General features: G+C 43.8%; 1 protein-coding gene across 3 annotated transcripts in view; it reads right to left on the reverse strand.

Annotated features, from left to right (window-relative positions):
* The window catches only part of gk (glycerol kinase), a 166,009-nt gene that overhangs the window by 118,870 nt on the left and 26,143 nt on the right, over window positions 1-20,996 (reverse strand). For all 3 annotated transcript variants that reach the window (XM_056764107.1, XM_056764089.1, XM_056764098.1), the window contains exons 3-7: window positions 13,421-13,527; window positions 13,253-13,330; window positions 13,049-13,128; window positions 2,263-2,400; window positions 2,045-2,154 (exon numbers count right to left, since the gene is read on the reverse strand). In XM_056764107.1, the coding sequence (XP_056620085.1) occupies window positions 2,045-2,154; window positions 2,263-2,400; window positions 13,049-13,128; window positions 13,253-13,330; window positions 13,421-13,527 (513 nt within the window). The remainder of the gene's footprint in view (window positions 1-2,044; window positions 2,155-2,262; window positions 2,401-13,048; window positions 13,129-13,252; window positions 13,331-13,420; window positions 13,528-20,996) is intronic.

Here is a 20,996-nt window from a genome sequence, read left to right on the forward strand (position 1 = left end):
ACAGTATAAGAAGATATGTGTTATCTGTTTAAATCATTGTATTGGAGTAGGCGGGGCGAGACCGTGGTTCGAGACTGGTGAGTAATTGTGAATGAGCGCCAGCTGTGCGCACACCGGGCTCGAATCACGTAGGAGATTGGGAGCATATAAGAGAATGAGCGACCGGACCGTCGAAGAGAGAGGACCGGGCCCGAACATGTTTTACGGTTGTATGTATGTTTTTGTTTTGTGGTTTGTTTTGTTCGCCGGCGGTCGGCCGTGAGGGGTCGCCGGCTGTTATTATTTATATTAAAACTTTATTTTAAATGTCTGCCAGTTCCCGTCTCTGTTGTCTCGTCTCGTCGCTGCATACACCCCTCACCACCCCCCCCCCCCCCCCGAGGGAGGGGGAGGAAGCATTCACAGTCTCGGGGGTACCCCCCGGCCTGTGAGGGGTGATGGGGGTAAGTAGTGGAGTAAGCGGGGGGAGACCGTGGTTCGAGACCGGTGAGTAAATGTGAATGAGAGCCAGCTGTGAGCACACCGGGCTCGAATCATGTAGGAGATTGGGAGCATATAAGAGAACGAGCGACCAGACCGTCGAAGAAAGAGGACCAGGCCCGAACATGTTTTCGGTTGTACGTGGATTGCACTGATCTTACTGATTACCTATAAAGCCCTACCCTGTTTAGCTTCTCAGTACCTGAGTGAGCTTCCCTTGTATTACAGTCCTTCACGTTCACTACATTCTGAGGGCTCCAGTCAGTTGATAATACCTATAATTTCAAGATCAAGTGCCGGTGGAAGATCCTTTTCCGATCTAGTGCCAAAACTTTGAAACGGTCTTCCGTGTACTGTCCGGGAAACAGACACACTCCGTAAGTCTAGATTAAAGACCCATCTTTTTAACCTACACTTCCATAATAAAAATTCTCTAAGGGTTTAGGCTGCATTAGATCAAATGGAACCAGGAACACTTTCCATAACAACCGATGTACTTGCTGCATAAAAGAGTGTAGTGTCAGGTGTCTTTTCTCATTGTTCCGAGGCTACCACAATGAGCAGGATGTGGTCCATGCCCAGTCTTGGTGGTAGAGCTTAGAGAGAGAAGCGGCGATCCAAAGACCTCACTACAAAAATGTCAACTGCTATTAGATTATTAATGATAACATTAAACCTATTATCCACCTTTTTCCTATGTTTATTTTCGTTTTATATATCTTAGTTGTGCAAGCACGATCAAGCTTTTAAAGATGCTACAGTTTTGCCAGAAGGGAACTGGTTCAACTGCTTGGGCGTGGGTTCTCCCGAGGTTTTTTTTATCATTTGGAGTTTTGGGTTCCTCGCCACCTTGTGTTTTTATGCTTGAGGAGTTGTGTTTTATGCCTGTGGGTGTATATGTGTGTGCGTGTCTGTTTTCTGTGTTTGTTAACTTTTATTTTGTTTTTACGTCTATATCTGTAATGTTATGTTTAGATTCAATATGTTTCAGGTAAAGTTGCTTTGTTACAATGAAAATTGTAAAAAGCTCAATATAAATAAAGTTGACTTGACTTTAATTATGCAACCATATCCAATTCATGTTAACATCATGCTAACAACATGGTAATCATGTTAACACCATGGAAGCAAAATGTTAATAATGTTGATATTGTGCGAGCATAAAACTAACTGTTTAAGCATCAAACTAATTATGTTAGCATTATGTCAACATTGGGAAAATTCATGTCAGTATTTTGCAAACAATTTGTTAATCATATGTAATGATGTTAGCAATGTTATATTCATGTTAACATCATGCTAAAATATGCTTATCATGTTAATTCATAAGAACAACAAGTTACTGCATGTTGATGTTGTGTTACACTATGTTAACGTAATGTTAACACATGATAACATCATGTTTAACCATGGCAGCATATTGTTCAAACATGTTTGTGTCATGATAGCATCATGTTAACTAACATCTACTTTTTGACACGGCATGCACCACTCACATTTTCTTCATCTAGTTATATTGATACGATTTTCACCCTTTATTATATAGATGTGACAATTTACTTACGTGCAGAGCTCAGGATCCCAATCCAATGTATGAATATTAAAGAGCATGGTCCGACTGGCATTGGTCACATCTGTGCAGTGGACACCTCCCTCCCTCCCCCCTGTCAGGCTCTGATTTATTTAAAAAAGATTTAGATCTTGAATACTTGATATTGATCAGAGCAGACTTGGATTATATGTAAGAATATTGTTGTGTAGCTGCTATGTATAACAACTTACCCAGATGAGCCAGGAGTCAATTGTTCCAAACATGGCTCTATGTGAAATCACAGCTTCATGAACCTCTTCCACGTTATCCATTAGCCAGCGTAACTTTACAGCACTGAAGTATGTACTGATGGGAAGTCCCGTCTTGAGCTTTATTAAAGGCAGGAGGAGATTTATTGGGTATTTAACTTATTTAAATACAATCAAATAAAAAACTATGAGTCCAAAATGTACATTATAAAACAAAATTTGATAGTAACTGTTAAGAAATTAGATTATAAACTGTGCATTTCATGCTAGTCAGCTGAGCAGTGTAAAAAGTTTTGTGAGATAACAACGGCAACTAGTCAGCTTGTATTGAAATAAAAAGCATGCAATTTACAGGTGTGATAAATGCGACAAGTTTTTTCCCCAACAGTTTTACATTGTCGACTGGTGGTAATTTATGACCTACTGTTAAGTCCCACCCTATGGAATGCTCTACCACCGCTGCTCCCACTCTACCACTATTTAAAACTCTTTATTACAACGCAGGACTCTATTTTAGCTTAGGTATCTATCAGTGTTTTCTCTTTAAGTCTTGGATGTATATGTATATTTGCTCTATCTTAAAACGTCTTGGTTACATATATAACCTCAGTTTCCTTTCTGTCGATCTCTCGACGTTGTGTCGAGAATGACAGATGGGGTTCGCCCTTGAGAACCAATCAACTCTGACTACTATAGAAAAGGCCAATGAAATTTGGCGAATGAAATTTGCATGCCGGTCTCCGCCCCCGGATGTCCGGTATATAAGGAAGCCATCAGGGAACTGAGGTTACATATGTAACCAAGGCGTTCCCTTTGTGTCGGTCTCTCGACGTTGTGTCGAGAACGACAGATGGGGTTACCTATGGAAAACGCCACAACGCTGTATCGCGTCACAATCTCTAGCAAAGCGACGGTAACAGGCCTGGGTGTGTCAGCTCGAAGCTGTCACGAAACTGTAACCTTCCAGTGTGGTGGTCGGGGGGTCCCAGAGCAAACCGTAGGAACGGGCGGCGTCGAGGGGGATCGAAACATGAAAGTAAGCGCCCTTCAGGTCGATTGCCACGAACCAATCCTGACACCTGATGAATGTCAGGATGCGCCTCTGCGTGAGCATCCTGAACGGCAGCTTGTGAAGGTGCTTTTTTCAGGGTCCGCAGACCTATGGGGTGCAACCCGCCATCTTTCTTGGGAACAATGAAGTGCGGGTCGTGACCCACTGAACATCTTGGTTTTGAGGGACGAACTCGATGCCCGTTTTGCCAGAAGGGTGGTGACCTCTACCCGAAGTACGGAGCCTCCCTGCCTCCCTGCCTCTGATAAAGGGAGAGATGATGCCCCGAAACTTTGGGAGAGTCTCTGGCAAACTGGATCGAATAACCAAGACGGACCGCCCTCATTAGCCAGCGAGACAGTGTGGGCAGCTCTCGAGCTCCCAGGGACTGTGACAGGGTGACCAAGGGGACGGTCTGCTTTATCAATCCCACGGGGGGTGGTTCGTCGGCTGGCGGAGCTAACCGTCTGTCACGTGGGGTCTCAGGAGGGAAAGTTGGCTCCGCCTTTTTGCCTGCCTGGCGGGACAACGGCACGAACTGTCGGTTTGAGAGTGGTGATATCTGTCGCATGTGTATGACCTCACGCCTCGCCAGGGTGTGAGGTCGGTTCGCCGAGCACAGTCCAGTGGAGTGTGCGATCGGCTGCAAGTGCACCCAGGGAGAACGGAAAAACTCTGTTAATAAGTGGGCGCCAGGCCCTGAAAAGGGCCCGGCTTTGGTGACGAGGCAGGAGTCGCCCCGTACCGACCAATCAGAGCCGTGGTTGTGAAGGTCGGGCCCGATGTTGTTCTCCCTGGTGTCTTCCCGTCAGTGTGCCTTCTTGCGATAAGGTTGCTTACGGGGTGGAGGTTTCCCCCTCGACCTCTGCTTCCGGGGTGCCGCCTGTGGGGGTCGGGAAGAAGAACCCCTGTTGGGTTGCCGGGAAGAAGATGTCACGCGGGATCTCGGAGGCCTCTAGGCGGCCGAGTCGTGGCGTGAAAAATTTTGGCTAATTGCCACTGTCTGCTTCACCGTCAAATACTGCTGAGCATAGTCCTCGATGGTGTTACCAACAACCCACCCTGCGAGACGGATGCACCAAGAAAGCGGACTTTCTCTGTGTCATTCATCTGCGCAAGGTTCAGCCTGGGGTGTCTCTCTTGGACCACTACCGTGGACATGGTCCGACCCAGGGCCCTGCATTATACCCGGGTTGGCCTTACCCTCGTGGAGCTCTCTCAACGCCTTGGCCTGGCGGACCTGCAGGATGGCCATGGCGTAGAGAGGAGGCAGCCTGGCCCGCAACATCGCAAGCTTTCGACACCAATAATGCCGAAGTCTTACGCACTTTGGACGGTAGGCGTGGCCGATTCTCCCCAGGTGGTAGCCGTCTGCGGCACAGGTGCAACACAGGCAGACGTTCCACCCGGGGGATCTCGACGTAGTCCTTGGCTGCCTCACCATCGAGGGAAGTAAGTCCGGGAAAATCATGGCACCGGGGGTGGGCGCGGTTTGCACCGCGCTCCGACCTCAGGAACAATGTATCCCCGGGTTAACACGGATGACATCACTTCTGCTTCCTCCTGAACTCGACCGCTGGGGGTGGAGCTCGGATTCGTCAGAGCCAGATGCCAGTCTCCCTCCGATGCTGCGAGCGACATCTCATCTACGCCGGTTGGGGAACGTTCAGAAGAGCGAATCGGGGTGCGATCACCCCGTGAGTGTCACAAATCTCGTGGCAAGACAGGGCAGGAGAACCCAAACGCTGGCAGACAGATGGTTGAGGGGTTAACACGGATTTACTATTACAGACAAAACACTACAAAAGGCAAAACAAAACCCACAATGGGAAAACAAGACTAGATAATATTAAACTCAAAACAAGGACACTGACTCACTAGACTAGAAAATAAACACTGGATACAAACACTAACTAACTTACTTGACAATGAAACAGGAACAAGGAACAAGGTCTAAGGATACAGCAATTGATACAAGTACAGGAATAATATACAATGAACGAGCACAGGACAATGAAACATGAGGACTCTTTATAGGGAGACGAACACAGGATAATTAAATAGGGACCAGGTTACACTGATCAAACACTAAGGGGAAGCTAATTAACACAAACTAGGAAACAGGAGGGTAGGAACGATGACGCGACTCGGGGAGAGTATGGAAAGCCACAAGGTCAAAAACATCTCTCCCCACATGAAACAAAGGATTCTGTATGATTCCAACTCTAAACCAAGAAATACCTGACAAGGAGAGGTGAAACCATGACATGTGAGCACTTGGCTGGCGGGTTTACGTTTGCAGAGTTCTCCATATCACCAACGGTGCTAACGTGGGTGGTCATCGGGGCCGTAGCCACAGATGTCACAGCCCAGGTAGCAGACGAAATGGTGGCTGGTTCCCGTAGGAAGCAAAAATAGTGGGTTCGTGGAAAAAGGTCCATGTAAAAAAACTGCCATTTGACGTTGCGATGGATCATAGTGTGAAAAAGCCTGACACGTAGCAGTTATCTAAATGGGAAGTGTGTGATTTCACCTTACCCTGTGGTAAGACCTTTTTTTTATCTGCTGCCCCCAGATAAGAGGGTGTAAGGACAACACTAGGGGCGCCTTCGCGCCATGGCACCCCTCGAAGACCCCGTAGCCCCCCGTCCACGAACATCATATGCGTAACTCACAGGCTTATCCCATGTACTTCGGCTTACCCGCTTGTCCTCCAACATTATATGAGTTCCACGACTCATTTGTTTGCATGGGTGTCAGCTGCCAGCTTACTGCCCATTGGTGCCAGTGTCCACGAAACAACTATTTGTCCACTGATCAACTATGGGTGTCGATTTGACCTTCGACCCCGCTGACCATTCCATGGCCACGCCCCCAACCACCAAACCACTTTTTGTCCGCTTCCCAACTACTTTTACCAGAACCTGCGTTCTGCCACTCGGGGCTGACATATGTTTGTCTGAGGGGGCGTGGCAGTCGAGCTGTGTGTTTTTTTAAACAAAAAAATAATATTTACACGTTTGAAATGACCATTCTATGCGATGTCCACCAAGCATTTATTCCTGGCCCATTCGATAAACTACACGTGGACAACATCATATACATCGTAGTAGATACAAACTCATCATTTAACGAGCTGTTTCTAACATATGTGTGTCTAAAAGAGTGTTCTCAATGAATCGTGTTGTTTCTGACACTTAGAAATTAATATATACATTTAATACATTGTTACCACTGTCACGGAGCCCCAAATCAGGCCCTGCATTTTCGAGGCTACTTCTTAAAGGGTTTAAAAGTGGATGAGTACAGAGCTAAAACAGGCCTCGTTTCTAAGTCTCTGCCATTGAAATCATTGGGCTTTTTAATTTACATTAAAAAGGTTATAAAATACTTCTGGATGACCAAGACTTTTGCCCTTTCGGTATTTCTCTCGGGGGACCGGGACGCAAGTGCACGTGAAGTTTTGGGATCGTCGGACCCTCCTGCAGCCTTGCGGGAAAGTTCCTCGAGCAATTTATATGTATGGGCCACGTGTATTCAGTTGGTGGACAACCCACTTATTAGCAAAAATGTGCCTTTATATTCATTTAAATGCATCAACTACCACATTATTCAGTCAGTGCACTTCATTAGACACACATATGTTAGGAACAACTTGTAGAACGCTCAGCTTGTTCTCAAAGGTCAAATTAGGTTGCCTGTTCACGAACCCCTATCAAAAACGTATTGGAAAGGTGATGTTGGAGATATGTATGTCTAATAAAGTGTACTAAGGGAATAAGGTGGTTCTTTAATCGTATATATGAATACATTTGGCAAAAAAGTAAACAAGAAACGCCTGGGGAAACTAACTATCAAGGGAAACTACAAAGGACTATAAATATGGCAACCAGGAAGTGTCCACCTGCAGTTTATATGGAGGGACCACGTGTAGTTAGTTCGTGAAAATACATTTTTTAAGCATAAATATGTATTCTGTGAGTTGTTGCTAACATATGTATGTCTATTAAAGTGTACCAACTGACTAACAGGGTCGTTAATGCATATAGATTACTATAAAGTGTGTCCACCATCTGCATATGTGTGTACTACTGGTATAAACTGCAGGTGGAAATTTGCCCCGTTTTTCACGAAGTCATACAGGAAGTGTCCACCTTCAGTTTATACCAGTAGACCACGTGTAGTTAGTTCATGGAAATAAATTTTTTAAGCATAAATAAGCATTCTGTAAGTTGCTGCTAACATATGTATGTCTATTAAGGTGTACAAACAGACTAACAGGGTCCATAATGCATATAGATTACTATAAAGTGTGTCCACAGACTGCAAATGTGTGAACTACTACTGTAATCTGCAGATGGACATGACCACATGCAGTTTATATGAGTGGACCACCTGTAGTGAGTTCGTGGAAGTTCATTTTTTAAGCATAAATAATCATTCTGTAAGTTGCTGCTAACATATGTATGTCTATTTAAGTGTACTAACAGGGTCGTTAATTCATATAGATTACTATAAAGTGTGTCCACAGACTGCATATGTGTGGACTACTACTGTAATCTGCAGGTGGACATTTGCCCCGTCGCCCTGCAAAAGAGGGACCAAGTTCTTCTTTAGAACCGGTGGCCAGTGAATCGATTCCTTGGAACCGTTAGCGTATCTGCTTAACGATTCCGCTTATCGGTTCCGCTCGTTGCAAATGTGTCATCATCATGACCTCACACACGCGCTGCCTTGTTTTGGTTACGCAGCAAACATGTCATCGAGGCAGAAGCGATCTAAAGCGTGGTTATTTTTCACTAGAAAAGACGCAAATGCGGTCATTTGCAACAACTGTAAAAGTTTAATTTCTGCAAAGGGAGGAACTACCTCCAATATGCTAAAACATTTGGCCACACAGCACGCAATTCATTTGCAGGACTGTCGCGTGTTTGATACACTACTACTTAGCGACAGAGCAACAACAAGTGAGTCAAGCAGCAGCGGAGCTAACGAGACGTCATCTGCTATTAATGCTGAAGGTAACTTCTCTATTTAGTTCATGTGAGCGCCATTTCATTGTGTAAACTTTTATATATGAATAATAATCTCAATTGTCATTGTTACAAGCTCTTCCTTGACTGTTTAGTCTGTGTTATTAGTTTTTATGGCACTTAAATGGCAGTTTTATTTTATTTTTTTGTCTGGACCAATGATAATTGTGAAAAATTCTATAGGTCCCTGGACTTTACATTGTAACCTACTTTTAGGTTTGTTCTGAGGTTGCTACACATAATTTGTGTATACTCTTGAGTATGTGCTGTGTTCTTGTCAGATATTAAAGCGAGTTAATACAAACAAACAAATTTGTACTTATTCCCTCACCCAATGAGAATCGATAAGAGAATCGATAATGAGAATCGATAAGAGAATCGATAAGGAATCGAATCGATAAGCAATATCGATAATGGAATCGGATTTGTTAAATTCTTCAATTCCCATCCCTAATGGGGTCTCAAGACCACCTGCCAGAGATAGTTGGGTAGTGGGATAAATATCATGTTCGTGGTCTCCCGGGGTCTTCCTTCTGGGAGGAAGACAGCCACCCGTGACCACTACTTCTGAATGACAATCTGCCCGCAGTTAGGGCAGATGTGTCAACAAACGCTGCTTCAGTGTGCTGGACGCCCAGACGCCTAACGCAGCGATCGTGTCCATCCCCCTCCTCGATGAGGGTGCCGCACCCAAGAGAACAGCGGGACATGCTGCGCTGGAGAATGCTCAGTCCTGAAAAGGACCTTTTAAAAAAAATCTACCTATGCAGGTAGGTGGCCTTTTCTATAGTAGTCAGAGTTGATTGGTTCTCAAGGGAGAACACCATCTGTCGTTCTCGACACAACATCGAGAGACCGACAGAAAGGGAACTGCTGTTTTACAGCACTTTGGTTGGCCTTGGCCATGTTAAAATGTGCTATATAAATAAACCTGACTTGACTTGACTTGTTAAGAGAAAGCAATGCACTAAATGTGCACATCTAGTGTTTACCATTTATATTCTGGACATTAAAGGGATTACTCACCCTTAGATTGTTCCAAACCTGTATATATGTCTTTGTTTTGCAGAACACACAGGAAGAAATTTGGAAGAATGTAAGATCTCATCCACTATTTACTGCCATATTAGGCAAAATAAATAAATAATAGGGGAGTCAATGGGGGTGAGATTTGACAGTCTTTCAGAAATCTCCCTGTGTGTTTAGCAGAATGAAGGCATTTATACGGGTTTGGAACAATCTGTGGGTAAGTAAATTTATTAAGAAAATCACAGATACACAAATTTGTCCGCACCATTGGGAAAACAAATAATTCAATTTCCAGGGATTAATTAAGGGATAAGGTATTGGATCCTGATAACACTGACAGGATTTATTCTACAACTACTGGCTGTACATGCCCGTATGCTAAGAAAACAAATTTTACTATATAATAACTTGTCGCCCTGAAATTATAAGGTTCTACGATTTACGGTAAAAAGGTTATATCTACAAAACTGAATTCTAACTTTGTTCTATCTGTAAGCCTATCAGCACTTTGAATCCACAAAGGAGGACAAGGATCAGTTTTCTTTGTCACTTCACCAGTCTCCTACCTTACAATGGGAACCATTTCAGCAAACAGTGACACGCAACACAATTTTTTGAAGAAACCACAAGGTTTTTGTGAGGGAACCGGTCTCGCATCTCTCACAGAGGAGATCGGAAGCATAGAAGGAGGAAGGAGTGTTTTTTGTTTAAATCAGGTGTATAAATGTTCCTGTAGCTCAGTGGTAAGAGCATTACGTTAACAACCCAAGGTTGTGGGTTCGATCCCAGGGGATTGCAAATACCTATGTATAAATGTATAGGATAATGCAATGTCCAGTGGGTACGGAAAGTATTCAGACCCCCTTAAATTTTTCACTCTTTGTTATATTGCAGCCATTTGCTAAAATCATTTAAGTTGATTTGTTTCCTCATTAATGTACACACAGCACCCCATATTCACAGAAAAACACAGAATTGTTGACATTTTTGCAGATTTATTAAAAAAGAAAACTGAAATATCTCTAGGTCCTAAGTATTCAGACCCTTTGCTCAGTATTTAGTAAAGCACCTTTTGATTTAATACAGCCATGAGTCTTTTAGGGAAAGATGCAACAAGTTTTTCACACCTGGATTTGGGGATCCTCTGCCATTCCTCCTTGCAGATCCTCTCCAGTTCTGTCAGGTTGGATGGTAAACGTTGGTGGACAGCCATTTTTGGTCTCTACAGCGATGCTTAATTGGGTTTAAGTCAGGGCTCTGGCTTGGCCTTTCAAGAATAGTCACAGAATTGTTGTAAAGCCACTCTGAGCACTCTGAGCACTCTGAGCACTCTGAGCACTCTGAGCACTCTGAGCACTCTGAGCACTCTGAGCACTCTGAGCACTCTGAGCACTCTGAGCACTCTGAGCACTCTGAGCACTCTGGAGAAGGGTTTCGTCCAGGATATCCCTGTACTTGGCCGCATCCATCTTTCCCTCGATTGCACCATGCATGTTTTTCGTCCTGTCCCTGCAGCTGAAAAACACCCCCACAGCATGATGCTGCCACCACCCTGCTTCACTGTTTGAACTGTATTTGACAGGTGATGAGCAGTGCCTGGTTTTCTCCACACAAACCGCTTAGAATTAAGGCCAAAAAGTTCTATCTTGGTCTCATCAGACCAGAGAATCTTATTTGTCACCATCTCGGAGTCCTTTAGGTGTTTTTTATTAAACTCCATGCAGGATTTCATGTGTCTTGCACTGAGGAGAGGCTTCCATCTGGCCACTCTGCCATAAAGCCCTGACTGGTGGAGGGATGCAGTGATGTTTGACTTTCTACAACTTTCTCCCATCTCCTGAATGCATCTCTGGAGCTCAGCCACAGTGATCTTTGGGTTCTTCTTTACCTCTATCACCAAGGCTCTTCTCCCCCTATAGCTCAGTTTGGCCGGACGACCAGCTCTAGGAAGGGTTCTGGTCGTCCCAAACGTCTTCCATTTAAGGATTATGGAGGCCACTGTGCTCTTAGGAACCTTAAATGCAGCAGAATTTTTTGGTAACCTTGGCCAGATCTGTGCCTTGCCACAATTCTGTCTCTGAGCTCTTCAGGCAGTTCCTTTGACCTCATGATTCTCATTTGCTCTGACATGCACTGTGAGCTGTAAGGTCTTATATAGACAGGTGTGTGGCTTTCCCAATCAAGTCCAATCAGTATAATCAAACACACCTGGATTCAAATGAAGGTGTAGAACCATCTCAAGGATGATCAGAAGAAATGGACAGCACCTGAGATAAATATATGAGTGTCACAGCAAAGAGTCTGAATACTTAGGACATTGTGATATTTCAGTTTTTCTTTTTTAATAAATCTGCAAAAATGTCAACAATTCTGTGTTTTTCTGTGAATATGGGGTGCTGTGTGTACATTAATGAGGAAAAAAAATCAACTTAAATGATTATAGCAAATGGCTGCAATATAACAAAGAGTGAAAAATTTAAGGGGGTCTGAATACTTTCCGTTCCCACTGTAATTTGCTTTGAAAAAAGTGTCTGCCAAATGCATAAATAAAAATAAATAAATGAATTGTTTGTAAAGTCGTTTTGACGTAAATTTTCATATTCATGAATACTTTTTTTACTTGAAATGTTTTACTTTTAAACTTTGGGTAAAACGCAGAGCTCGTCTTTTTTATACAGCCGTCCAATCTGGTGGAGAAGAGGCGGGACAAACACTACATTGACCAACCATCATACACAACAATGGAGCAGTTAATATTAATGGTTACTGCTTTTTCATATTAAGTAATATTCTTAGAAATAAGATACTAGAAGCAAGTAGGCTAACTGTTGCGGATATTCTAAATCACACTAACCAACGCATAACCAGAATAATGCGAAGTGCCTTCAAAGCATTCTCAGGCGCCACCAGCTGGTCGATTTCAGAAAAACACCGGGTATAATTATTTTAGCTGGGAAAAAACGCATTGGTGGACACCGTTTAATTGATACATTTTTTGGTAAGCATATATCCTATTAGTATCTTATGCATTTATGTAAGTATAATGTAGCGAAACGAGAGAATGAAGTCCAGAGGCTTCCAGTATTCCTATATATGTAATTTGCGTAGCTGTAATTCATAGGCTGGGATTATGCTAATTGTAAATGATCGTGCATGCACGCCTTGTTTACGAATGATTGGAATTCATTAACATAAACACATTTTTCTACGAAATCCGATGTTTACGAAGTTTTTGTGAATCCGGTAGAAGGTTTTCGGGATGGTCTGTTTTCAAGCAAATTACTCCGAATTTACTCATATATTAAAGAATGTTTCATGAATGACGGCCATTGTGTGTAAAAGAGGGTTTCTGACCTTCCGGGTGTTCTTTAACATCATCAGGCATTACAGGAAAATGTTTAAAGCTATTTCCTTTGCAAATGGAAGTTGCAAAAAGTATTGAATAAAAGGAGGCAAAAAAATTGTTCACAACAATTATTGGAGAGAAAAATTAATCTCAAAATGTGATTTTCTCCTCGATTGCATTTTTTTCAACACACAAAACACAGTAATCTAGTGAGCATTCAGAAAAATGTTTGTTTGGTGCCTTTTTCAGAAACCACCTACTTACCCATAAGATAATATCAGGACTTCACAGAGTCAAAGGCACGCTTACCTTGAGATGATTTTTGTTCCTGCCTGGTGTTTTGTTGATGAGTTTCTCAACTGTGGATTGGGTCCGTAGATCAAGCCAAACTAAATACATCCAAAAGAATTATACAGGTTATGGTTAATTTTGCATAGATCCTAGACTATCAATCAAAACATCTGCTTTCTTATTTCATTCTGGTCATAAAATACAGAGGAAAAGATCACTTACCCACAGCATTATAAAGTGGTTCACCAGTTTCTTTATCCCACACAACAGTTGTCTCTCTCTGATTGGTCACACCAATGGCTACAAAGACTTTACAATTAGCAATGAAAATAAAATAATCATGTATGACATTGTCATGGTTGGTGTCTGTGACAATAACTAGCTTTATACCTTTTATGTTGGAGATGTCAGTGTTGAGTTGAGTTAGTTTCTCACAGGTCCTATCCATGCACTCATACACAGAGTGAAGAATCTCTTTTGGATCCTGCTCAACCCAGCTGAGAGCAGACAATAAATCATTTTTTAATGTACTCACTTTAACCCCATGTCCTAAACAGCTATGACAAGCATAAAGGACATTGTGACAAGTCACCCCTGGCGCTATCAGTGTCGCCATGGAGACGGAGGCAATTGGAGCGGCACAGCTGCCGCTCGTCATGGACGGATCACAATTACCAGCGGCTACCAAAGACATATATTCCATGTTAATCAAAGATTTTGTTCTAACCAGCGTTGACGAGCCATAGTTTCTGCTTTAGAAATTATTCACATGTTCCCACTTACATAAATAGATAGGGAAACATATGCGTATTTAGCGAGCTGAACGAGGGGAGGGCTCAGTGTCCGGGATTTGGCCCGAGCCCAGAGCACCCCCCCTCCCATTGAGACTAAGAGATTGTAAAGGGATCCTAGAAAACTGTCGAGGAATGAAGGTAAAATGCTGTGTATTTATACCCCTGATTGGACGGTTACTGAATGAGTATAACCTGTGGTAGATTAGGCTGGTTACTGAATTTAGACATGCTCTTTATTGACTGTAAGCCTTTCTTTTCAATGAGTTCATTCTCGTAAGTGTTTACATTCCCCCACAAGCGCACGTGAGCACCTCGCTACAACAGCTTGCTGATCAGATTCCAGACAAAGAATAACAACATCTTGACTCTGTTATAATCATTTTCAGAGACTTTAATAAAGCAAAACTCACATGTGAACTGCCAAAATTCGAACAACACATTACATGGCTCACCAGAGACAATAATATTTTGGACCACTGCTATACCACAATAAACAATGCATATCACTCCATCCCGAGAGCAGCTTTAGGCCTCTCTGACTACTGTCTGGTTCTTTTTCTCCCAACACACAGACTGTAAGAATGTAAACTTCTTATGTCCCTGTAGCGAGGAAGGCGTGGCGAGAGCCGTCAGACAAAGGGGCGGGGCCGGTGGCGTGAGTGATAATGGCTACCAGCTGTGCGCACACCGGCTCCGCATTTCTGACGGTGGAGATCGGAAGCATAAAAGAACGAGCTGACAGAAGGTACGACGAGAGAGGACCGGGTCCGAACATGTTTGTATTTGTATTTGTATTTCTGTTATGTTTGCCGGCGGTCGGCCGTGAGGGGCCGCCGGCTACTATTACTTTAATTAATGTTTGTTTAAATGTTTGCCGGTTCCCGCCTCCTTCCTTCCATGTCTTGAGACATATTACAGTCCCCTTGTCAAAACAATATTCTATGGTTGAAGAGTCTAGTTGACGGAACACACGGAGTTTCTGGATCCAGGAGACAAAGTTTGACAAGGACACACAAGTGCTTGTTCAATCAGAGTCCAATGTTTATAGTTTTAAGGAGTAATATTTATAAGCTTGAACAGGAGGTGTCATATAAAACCACCAGAGTGGAAAATCACCAGACTTTCTGTTTAGTCTTATTCCTCCTGAACAATCAGATATGATCACGTATTTAATATTACAATATCAAAACAATTGTCCCTAGATATCATTAGGAACCTTGAGATGGAGACAACAGATACTTATAACAACATATGACAACATAAGAAATGATACAACTTTCAACAAGGTTAAACAACAAGAAAGTAAGGCACATCTTATGTAGCAAATATAAAGTATAGAAGCAAATAATAATAGGAATGAATACGAATGAATACATATGATATATGAACTTTGTATTAAACACAGATGCAATATTTGTAGAGGACAGGACAGGAAATCTGCTAAACCAGTAGTTGGGACTGTAAAGAGATGGACCAACGAAGCAGAGTGGGCCTTAAATGCTTGCTTCGACTGCACTGATTGTAATATTTATGCTGCTGCCACCCATCTGGACAAGCTCACAGAGACTGTAACATCAAACATCAGTTTCTGTGAAGACATGTGCATCCCTTCCAGGAAATATTTAACATATGACAACAACAAACCATGGTTCATAACAAAAATCAAACACCTTCACCAGCCCAAAGAGGATGCCCACAGGAGTGGGGACAGAGTCTTGTACAATCAAGCCAAGAACACATTGACAAAGGATATTAGAGTGGCTTAGAAGAGCTACAGTAAGAAGCTGGAAAACATCTTGGTTACGGATGTAACCTCAGTTCCCCGATGGTGGGAACGAGATGTTGTGTCGAACCGACAGACGGGGTTTGTCCTTGAGGACCTATCTCTTCGACTTGTTTAGAAAAGGGCCAATGAAATTGCCGAATGATATTTGCATGCCGGACTCCGCCCCCGGATATCTGGGTATAAAATGGAGACTGTGTGCTGCATTCATTCACCTTAATTCTGAGGAGCCCGAGAGCCTCTCACGACTACTGCAGCAATCGGCACGTGTTTGTGGCAAGAAGGACACAACGTCTCGTTCCCTCCATCAGGGAACTGAGGTTACATCCGCAACCAAGACGCTCCTTTCTGTCGGTCTCTCGAGGTTGTGTCGAACCGACAGATAGGGTTCCTATTGAAAACAGAGGTGAGTGCTTTCGTGAAATTGTAATCATCCAGTGGATAGGTAGGCAGAGGGTCCGGGAGCTTTTAGAAAAGGTGGGAAGCCTCTTCCTGCCGTAAGCCCACTGGGTAAGTGCACTACTCGAATGGGGAACGCACTACAGAGACCACATCCTACCATCGGGAGGAGTTCTAGTGGAGACATCTGCAGTGTCTCACCGTCAGGGGAGAGCTCATTGGGAAAATATGCGGACTGAAGTAATTAACCGCAAGGGTGGAGGTCCACCTATGGAAGGTCATGGGTTACCAAGGTGGGAACCAATTATGAGGATACATCAGACAAAACCGCCCGAGTCGGGGAACGAGCAGCTCAGCAGATGTCTGACAGAGAGGCGCCCTGACCCAGTGCTCACGAGGAGGCTATACCCCTGGTGGAGTGAGCTCTCACTAATAGCGGGTACAGGCATTTCTGGGAATGGTACGCCGTCATTACGGCATCCACAATCCAGTGCGCTACTCTCTGTTTGGAGACAGCCCTCCCCTACTGCTGACCTCCAAAACAGACAAAGAGCTGATCAGAGCTCCTGAGGCTCTGCGTGCGGTTCAAGTAGAGGCGCAGTGCTCATACTGGACACAACACGGACGGGTCTTCCTCCCCAGTGGGGAGTGCCTGCAAGTTCACCACCTGGTCCCAAAAGGGAGTGGTGGGAACTTTGGGCAGGTATCCAGGCCAGGGTCTCAGAGTCGCCGGGCCCAAATTCTAGGTAATCAGGGGACACGTAGAATGCTTGTAGGTCCCCTACCCTCTTGATGGAAGCGAGCGCTATCAGGAGAACGGTCTTCATAGTTAACTGAGGAAGAGCTGCGTCTCTGAGGGGCTCGACCACATCAATGTCCCAAGAGAGTAGGGAGCGCAGACGAGGCGAATACCGCATTCTCATGCCCCTTAGGAAACTGATGATCAGGTCATGCTGTCCCAGAGACTTTCCAGCAACTGAGTCGTGAGGAGTGGCCATACACATACACTTTCAGTGTGGAAGGGGAGAGGTTAGTCTCGAGTTTCTCTTGTAGAAAGGACAACACGTTCCTGATCGAGCAACTCCGTGGGTCGGGGCGGGCGAGACCGTGATTTGAGGCCGGTGAGTGATTGTTAATGAGCGCCAGCTGTGCGCGCACTGGTCTCGTGTCACGAAGGAGATCAAGAGCATAAGAGAACGAGCGACCGGACAGTCGATGAGAGAAGACCGGGCCCAAACATGTTTATGTTTGTATTCATTTTTTATTCGCCGGCCGTCGACCGTGTGGGGCGGTCGGCATTCTTTTTACTTTTGATTTTACATTTACATATACATTTAGACATTTGGCAGACACTTTTATCCAAAGCGATTTACATTGCTTTATCCTATACATTTTACATAGGTATTTGCAATCCCCTGGGATCGAACCCACAACCTTGCATTGTTAACGCAATGCCCTCACCACTGAACTACAAGAAAGCTTTTATGTAATTAAATGTTTAAATGTCTGCCGGTTCCTGTCTCCTTCCTTCCTTTTATTGAGCTTTTCTACAGGTCTCAAACACCGCTGGGGGTAGGCCACTCATGATCTCCTCGTCCCTCCAAGGGCCAGACATGGAGGTTCCAGAGGTCTCCCCTGGGATGCCACAGAGAAAGCAGGTCTTTCGTCAGGGGAATCGGCCAGGGGGAGTTGTCGTCAGAAGAATAAGCTCTGAGAACCAAGTCTGGTTGGGCCAGTATGGCGCAACTAATAGCACTTGATGCTCCTCTTCCCTGACCTTGCATAGAGTCTGTGCGATGAGGCTCAATGGGGCAGGCATACTTTCACTTGTCTCGCGGCCAGCTGTGTGCTAGAGCATCCGTACTGAGGGGACCACGGACAGGGAATACCATAGTGGGCAATGGGTGGGGTCCACGGAGGCAAACAGGTCTACCTGATCCTGCCCGAACTGCACCCAAATGAGTTGGACTGCACGGGGGCAGCCGTCGACAGACGAGAGAGCGCGTCGCCTGTCTAGTTCACGTCACCTGGGATGTATGTGGCTCTCAGGGAGAGGATCACCTGGTGACTCCACAGGAGGAGGCATCGGGTGAGTCGTGTTAGCTGCTGTGAGCGCATGCCACCCTGATGGTTGATGTACACTACGGCAACTGTGCTGTCCGACTGGAGCATCACGTGCTTGTCCTGCACGAGAGGTTGTAGCCTCTTTAGTGGAAGTAGCACAGCCAACAACTCTAGGCAATTGATGTGCCAGCGCATCATAAAAAGATAAAAAGATCATTAAAGACCAGGGGGTTAGGGTGCGTGGGCAGAGGGGCTTAATGACCATATATCGACACAATTATAACATTTTTGGCTCTATACACCACCACAATGGATTTCAAAAGAAACGAACAAGATGTGATTTAACTGCAGACTGTCAGCTTTAATTTGAGGGTATTTGAATCCAAATTAGGTGAATCAGAAGAATTCTTTCCCTGGTGAAGAAAACACCCTTCACAACAGTTGGCCAGGTCAAGAACACTCTCCAGGAGGTAGGTGTATTTGTGTCAAAGTCAACAATCAAGAGAAGACTTCACCAGAGTGAATACAGAGGGTTCACCACAAGATGTAAACCATTGGTGAGCCTCAAAAACTGGAAGGCCAGATTAGAGTTTGCCAAACGACATCTTAAAAAGCCTTCACAGTTCTGGAACAACATTCTATGGACAGATGAGACCAAGATCAACTTGTACCAGAGTGATCATGATCATGATCCTAAGCATACCACCTCATCAGTGAACCATGGTGGTGGTAGTGTCATGGCATGGGCATGTATTGCTGCCAGTGGAACTGGTTCTCTTGTATTTATTGATGATGTGTGTAACAAGATTCAAGATATGGAAGGAAGGAGGCGGTAACCGGAAGACAGTTAAAATAAAGATTTAATATAAATAATAAACAGCCAGCCGGCAACACAAACATAAATTTAAACTTAACCTATGTTCGGACCTGGTCCTCTCTCTTCGACGGTCCGGTCGCTCGTTTTCTTATATGCTCCTGATCTCCTACGTGATTCGAGCCCGGTGTGCGCACAGCTGGCGCTCATTCACAATTACTCACCGGTCTCGAACCACGGTCTCGAACCACGGTCTCGCCCCGCCTACTCCACTACAATGTGACTGCTGACAAAAGCAGCAGGATGAATTCTGAAGTGTTTCGGGCAAAATGATCTGCTCATATTCAGCCAAATGCTTCAGAAGCAGGAACTGAAGACGGTTGTAGTAGAGGCCTGGCGGAGCATCACCAGTGATGAAACCCAGCATCTGGTGATGTCTATGCGTTCCAGACTTCAGACTGTAATTGAAAGATTTGCAGCCAAGTATTAAAAAGTTAAAGTTTGATTATTTATTATTATTCTGTCTCATTACTTTTGATCCCTTAACAAGTGGGAGGCACATATGCAAACTGTTGTAATTCCTACACCGTGCACCTGATTTGGATGCAAATACCCTCAAATTAAAGCTGACAGTCTGCAGTTAAAGCACATCTTGTTTGTTTCATCTGAAATCCATTGTGGTGGTGTATAGAGCCAAAAGTGTTAGAATTGTGTCGATGTATGGTCATTAAGCCCCTCTGCCGACGCATGTCCCAATATTTATGGACCTCACTGTATGTCTGCAAGAGAAACATCCTGTGCCAGTGCCTACAAGGAGGCTAGACCTCAAAATGGAGTGAATTCTCACTGCGAGGGGGGATCTTGATATCGGTAAGCCGTAGTAATGGTGTTCACAATCCAGTGCGTCAGTCTCTGTTTGGAGACGGACCTCCCCTCTTGACAATGAGCTGCTCAGAGGTTCTCAAACCCTGCGTGCAGTCCAAGTAGAGGCACAGGGCATGTATTGTAGTGGACACCACATGGTAGAGTTCGGTTCTCTAACTTAATCTGAATAAACTACGCTATTTTAGTCGTATGTATTTTATTATATAGTCTACACAAAAGCAGAAAAAAAATTAAGTCAAATTTGTTTTTGTTGCGCATTTTACAAATTGCATTGTATCAAAGCAGCTGTAGCCTGTAACATAAAAAGAGAAAAAAAAGAAATCAAATACAGAAACATACGTATCTACATATTATGTACACATATCTAGGTATTATATATGACCTTTACAGTGATTACAGAGTACAACTCTCAAGGTATTATTGCAAATCTCACCAAAGATGAGATAGAGAATGTTTATGATAAACTTAAATCAACCGTGCAGTAAACCTAAAATAATTTGCACAGTATTTTGCATCTACCTATATAAAGACACTTTATTAAGACATTCTGAAAATTTCCTTTATTTGTGCGAAAAAGAAAAAAAATCTGATGAGGGATTTGAAAAGGAGGAGAACACGTTTGGCAATGGGTTGTTTCATACCCCGATCGAGCTGAGGTTTGGTGCGACATCTTTACCCTTACGCAACTCAAGCCTGTATGAGAAAGGCGTCTTTTAATTATTTACTGTCTCTGCTAAAACAATCAATCTAAATAATGAACAAATTTGAGAATAAATAAGATTATTAAAGTCTATATCTAATAGCATGTTGTTGTGAGGACTTTCACTGGCCGTCAAGTAAAAAGAGATAAGTGGATCAATGTTACATGCATTGTGATGGCAAAGAGTCTAGAATTGGAAGGCAACCCCCAGTCATGGTTTAACCCTACCGCTCAGGAGCCAATGGGAACTCATCACACTTACATGTTCAAACTGGTCAATTGGCAGGATGGCTCAAAAACATGGCAAATTTACGTCTGACGAGTTTGCACGTATAATACGTGTTGTATGCTTGTACAATATGTGACCCTGGACCACAAAACCAGTCGTAAGTCGCACGGGTATATTTCTGACAAAAACCGAAAATACATTGTTAGGGTCAAAATGATAAATTTTTATTTTATGCCAAAAATCGTTAGTATATTAAGTAAAGATCATGTTCCATGAAGATATTTTGTAAATTTCCTAC

Source organism: Triplophysa dalaica, chromosome 2, assembly GCF_015846415.1.
Source record: "Triplophysa dalaica isolate WHDGS20190420 chromosome 2, ASM1584641v1, whole genome shotgun sequence".
NCBI classification, from domain to species: Eukaryota; Metazoa; Chordata; class Actinopteri; order Cypriniformes; family Nemacheilidae; genus Triplophysa; species Triplophysa dalaica.